Below are 5509 nucleotides of genomic sequence, written 5' to 3'. Positions count from 1 at the left end.
AACCTTGGTGAGTTTTAGTGTACTCTGCCACAAAAAGCACTCTTGTAATCGTTTACAAGAGGCTTGTAATCGATTACACGAGCCATAAGGTTGTTTTGGACATCCTGTTGAACTGAAGGAGCCACCTGTGGCAACATGGGGGACCACTGGTCATTTTTGGGTGTTTTTGAAGAAAATTTGACTTGTTTAACAAAATAAATAGTGGTGAATTCATTCATATGAAAATAATGATTACAAAAACAACATTACATTACATCTTACTAAATTATAAAAGTTCACAATAACAACATTGAAACTTCAATACAAGTACAGTTATTCAATAACCAGTCTTACAGTTGATAACATACTATTACAGTACTCCATTAAAGTAAATTTTCCCCTTCACTACAAAACATAAAGCAAAACATACGTAAATTAATATATTAATTGTCTGGTTGTTTGGATGATGATGACGGTTGGTCTGCTTCTGTGGATGATGATGACGGTAAGTCAGTTGGGCGAACAAATTTGCAGAGGATGGCATCCACATTGTCATTGTTTTCTGCCCACATCGGAAGTCGAATGACAGGTTTTGGCGTCTTCGAGATAACTTCCCGTTGTTCCTCTGTCAACCGTTCGTTGAGAGTGCTAACATACATAGTTGAAAATGAATGACGCACGCTCAACTGTCCAAAACAAAATAACACATCAAATCAAATAACAAGAGGATAGAAGGCAATAAACACACCAAATCAACAAAACCCATAATGTGTTAAAGAAACCACAAGAACCCCAATACCCAAACCTAAAGAGGATAGAAGGCATTTACCTTGGTCCAATAAAGGTCCATTCCGGAACTTGCCATTTCAGAGCACTGGAGAGCATTGGAGAGCAATGGAGAGCACGCAGAAGGGGAGAGGAGAGGAGAGCACGATGGGAGACGACGGGAGAGAGACAATCTGTCACACAAAACCAATGAAAAAGCCAAGGGGTATAATTGTAATACAAATTTTCTGAAAAGCTTTCCATTTTGTAAGCCAAATTTTAAAAAAAAAGTAAAATAAAACGACCCAATAGGACGTTGACACATGGCAGTGTCAAATATGTGTCAAAAACTGGGTGTCAAAATAACGGGACCCATAACTAAAAGTAATACTAGAAATAGGAAAATGATATTTTAACACCAATTTTTGACATCTTTTTGACACTGCACACGTGTCAAAATGTGGTTGGATGATTTCAAATTAAAAAAACCGAGGCAATGGCATATTTGGAAGAGAAAAACCGATTTTTTTTTTAATTTGAAATCGTCCAACCACATTTTGACACGTGTGCAGTGTCAAAATGGTGTCAAAAAATTGGTGTTAAAATATCATTTTCCCTAGAAATAAAAAAGGAAAATGATATTTTAACACCATTTTTTGACACCATTTTGACACTGCACACGTGTCAAAATGTGATTCGACGATTTCAAATTAAAAAAGTTGAGACAAGGGTATATTTGGAAGAGAAAAACCAAAGTTTGTTTTTTTAATTTGAAATCGTCCAATCACATTTTGACACGTGTGCAGTGTCAAAATGGTGTCAAAAATGTTGTCAAAATATCATTTTCCAATAAAAAACGAGACATAACAAACGGGATAAGCATTGCTACTCATTACCAACTAACTTTCTTAAAAACACAATGTAGCATATAAATGGATGGTGTCCGTTCTCAGTCATTACTAATCACCGTGAGTTTCTCCTACGTTCAAGGTAGACCTAAAACCATTACTCCCTTAATTCTTCTATATAAACCTCTCGATGTCTCGGTTTCAAATTGAGCACATGCACCAATTCTTTGTCCAGAGGTCACCACTGAGAGACACCGAAAGCGCAAAAAGCACATTTCACGTCTCTCATTGGTTTCTAGGCCTCTCAAATAATAATGGAGGAGCAACAAAAAAGGAAACCTAGTCCCCTCCGAAAAATGGTGGCGGTGTCATCCATCGCTGCCGGTATCCAATTCGGATGGGCCCTACAACTCTCCCTTCTAACACCATATGTACAAACCCTAGGAGTTCCTCATGCTTGGGCCTCCTTCATCTGGCTCTGTGGCCCCATCTCTGGCCTCGTAGTTCAGCCCATTGTAGGCTATTGCAGTGACCATTGCAAGTCTCCTTTCGGTCGTCGTCGTCCCTTTATCCTCGCCGGTGCACTTTTCGTTGCCATCGCCATTATTCTTATTGGCTTCGCTGCCGATATAGGACACTTAGCTGGCGATGACATCACCCAGAAAACCCGTCCACGTGCCGTCGCCATTTTCGTCATTGGCTTCTGGATCTTAGATGTTGCCAATAACATGCTCCAAGGTCCATGTCGCGCCTTCCTTGGTGACTTGGCTGCCGGCGATCAGAAGAAGACGAGAACCGCAAACTCGTTCTACTCCTTTTTCATGGCTGTCGGCAACGTCCTGGGCTATGCCGCAGGATCCTATGACGATCTCCACAAGATCTTCCCTTTCACAGAAACTGAGGCATGCAACGTCTTCTGCGCAAACCTAAAGAGTTGCTTTTTCTTCTCCATCGTTCTTCTTCTTGTTCTATGCATCATCGTTCTCTCTTGCGTGAATGACCCTCAGTTCATTCCGGCATCTGAGGAGATGAAGGATGATGAGGCAGAGAACACTCACCTTTCATGCTTCTGCGGAGAGTTGTGCGTTGCATTCAAGGGACTGAAGAAGCCAATGTGGATGTTGATGCTAGTGACAGCTATCACATGGATTGCGTGGTTTCCTTATGTGTTGTTCGACACTGATTGGATGGGTCGTGAGGTGTACGGCGGTGATGTGGGTCAGAAGGCATACGATAATGGTGTGCATGCTGGTTCTTTGGGGCTCATGTTGAATTCAGTGGTGTTGGCTGTAGCGTCTTTGGGTGTAGAACCATTGGGTCGCTTGGTTGGTGGAGTCAAGTGGTTGTGGGCAATCGTTAATGTTATTCTCGCAGTTTGCATGGCAATGACTGTGCCCATTGCAAAAATCGCTGAGCGTCAACGTGCCCTTAACCCTGCCCTCATTGGAAACCCCTCAATGGATGTCAAAGCTGGATCCTTAGCCTTCTTCTGCGTCCTTGGTATTCCTTTGGCGGTAATCTTTCTATCTTTTCTCACCATTTGTGCAACAATATATTAGGGTTTCCATCCATCATCACTTCTTTAGATACAATTTAGATGAATTTTCAAAAAAAAAAAAAATCTGAACAATATCTTTAATTTGCATCAAAATACAATCGTCGTTTATCCTGCTGTAAACTAATACATTTTTTGCATCCAGGTTACGTATAGTGTTCCCTTTGCTTTAGCCTCTATCTACTCTAGCAACACAGGAGCAGGACAAGGTATATATATACATAGTTACCATTTTCTTAAATTCTTTTTTCATAAAGGATAAGCTTTAAAGTTTTTATAAGGTTAATGGAAAAAAGGATGAGTAAATGTTTAAGCCTAAATAAAAATGTGTAACCTTTTTGTTTGCTTCAAAATTTTCAGGACTATCTTTGGGTCTTCTCAATGTTGCAATTGTCGTTCCTCAGGTTAGAATATATTTACTTAATACGTTGACATATTATTACGTTTATTCATAACTATAGCAAGAATTCTAGAAAAGAACATATACAACTTACTTGGTGGACCAACAAATTTCAATGAAACTTATATATTTGGTTTGCACAGATGATTGTATCGGCAATTAGTGGACCATGGGATGCTTGGTTTGGTGGTGGCAACTTGCCGGCGTTCGTGTTGGGTGCGGTGGCGGCTGCCATAGCTGCCATACTGGCAGTTGTTGTACTTCCAAACCCCAAGAAAAAAGATGCAACCAAGATTCCTAGCCTCTCCATGGGAAGCTTCCATTAATGGCTAGAGCTCGGTATGCTCCCCATAGATTTATACATGGGAAGGAAAAGGATGAAGTCTTTGGATTCAAAGATGGTGCATGTGCTCCAGAAATTAGTTATTAAATCCTTAAAATGTTTCCACAGCTATCATAGCTTGTGCAAAACATCCATGTTATGTAGCTATCATAGCTTGTGTAAAACATCCTTCTTCTATATACAGTTGGATGTTACATATAAAGGGATTTTATTGAAGGAAACATCTTGAATCTATCTATCTATCTATCTATCTATCTATCTATCTATATATATATATATATATATATATATATATATATATATATATATATATATATATATATATATAAAATCAATTAACATATATGAAAAGTAAAACTATCTTTTGTTTTTCCTTACTAAAGCGCTATTTCACACCTTGGTTTCTTAATTTGTAAGAAAAAGACTCGAACATCTCAAACTACCGTTTTCGATTTTTATTTCTAAATTAAATTGTAATAATATTTCAAAAAATTTGAAAATAATTAAAAATAATCGATAAGTTAATTCAATGTTGCAGTAATTTCTTTCTTACACAAGGAATTTTCCTGTATATTTTTTGTATAGATTTGAATTTAATTGTCTTCACGTTTTGAAATCTACCACGATGTCGTTCCTGACAAAAATTGGCGTGGTTCCAGAAAAGCCTTTGAAATTTAGTATTTATTCTGAGAAACTACAATAAGAAATTGCACAGAAAAGATATTTTTGACAACCATCACCATTAGTTGACAACTCAAACTTTTGAATTGTTTGTGCAAAGTCAACTACAAAATTCATTGTTATATTGTCTCATTCCTACTTGTTGGTATATCTAATAATTGTAGCATTCCTACTAGGTTTTGGTAACTTTTAGGCAACAAAATATGTTACTACATATCGTGAGACTTCCTTCGGGCTACCAAAACATTGTTTTAAGACCTTGGTACATCTTTGCTGTACCTAGATATATATTCAAATTGCTCTTATTTTTTTCTTCAAAAATCATCTTGAATTCTATATTATAAAATTGATTTGGTGTTTATGAAAAACTTTTTTCCATTTGTCGTAACAACCTCCATTTGTTTTTTAATGAATTAATATGTGAATGTCACGAATTTGCCTCATAAGTCATTGTTAATTTAAAGTGAGTTTAATTTTATTTTATCATGGCTTATCGTAATTGATAAATTCATATATATTAATCTTTGTATTCAATTCATCTCATGCATCATTAATGAAGAGATATGTAGGAATTTTCCGCTGAAGGCATCTCCTAGTACATTTACTTTTCTAAGGTGGTGATGTAATTTAAAATCATAATCTTTCAATAATTTCAACCATTTCCTTTATTACATATTCAATTCCTTTTTATCAAACAAGTATTTTAAATTTTTTATGATCTCTAAAATCCTCGAACATACTGTCATACAACAGTGTCTTCATATTTTAAATTCAGTTTCTTAAAACCAGAGTGAGAAGAGAATCAAACATGTGTATTTTTTGAAAACATGATCCCCTTTGAATTGAAGTGAATTAGAGAAGGTAAGTAGAGATAAGAAGGAATGGAATAGTGTGTGTGAATGTGAAAAAAGAGCAAATGATGATGGGCGAAAAATATT

At 36.7% G+C, this 5509-nt stretch overlaps 1 protein-coding gene across 1 annotated transcript; it reads left to right on the top strand.

Annotated features, from left to right (window-relative positions):
- Window positions 1–1818: 1818 nt before the first annotated feature.
- LOC106758659 (sucrose transport protein SUC8-like) lies at window positions 1819–4111 on the top strand. Its single transcript, XM_022778633.1, has 4 exons — window positions 1819–3106; window positions 3293–3356; window positions 3508–3551; window positions 3691–4111. Exons 1-4 carry the CDS (start codon window positions 1907–1909, stop codon window positions 3871–3873), a joined length of 1491 nt encoding a protein of 496 aa, XP_022634354.1. The 5' UTR covers window positions 1819–1906; the 3' UTR covers window positions 3874–4111.
- Window positions 4112–5509: the final 1398 nt, after the last annotated feature.

This window comes from Vigna radiata, chromosome 1 (assembly GCF_000741045.1).
Source record: "Vigna radiata var. radiata cultivar VC1973A chromosome 1, Vradiata_ver6, whole genome shotgun sequence".
NCBI classification, from domain to species: Eukaryota; Viridiplantae; Streptophyta; class Magnoliopsida; order Fabales; family Fabaceae; genus Vigna; species Vigna radiata.
The sequence above is the reverse complement of the archived record's forward strand: the minus strand, read 5'-3'. Positions and strand labels throughout refer to the sequence as shown.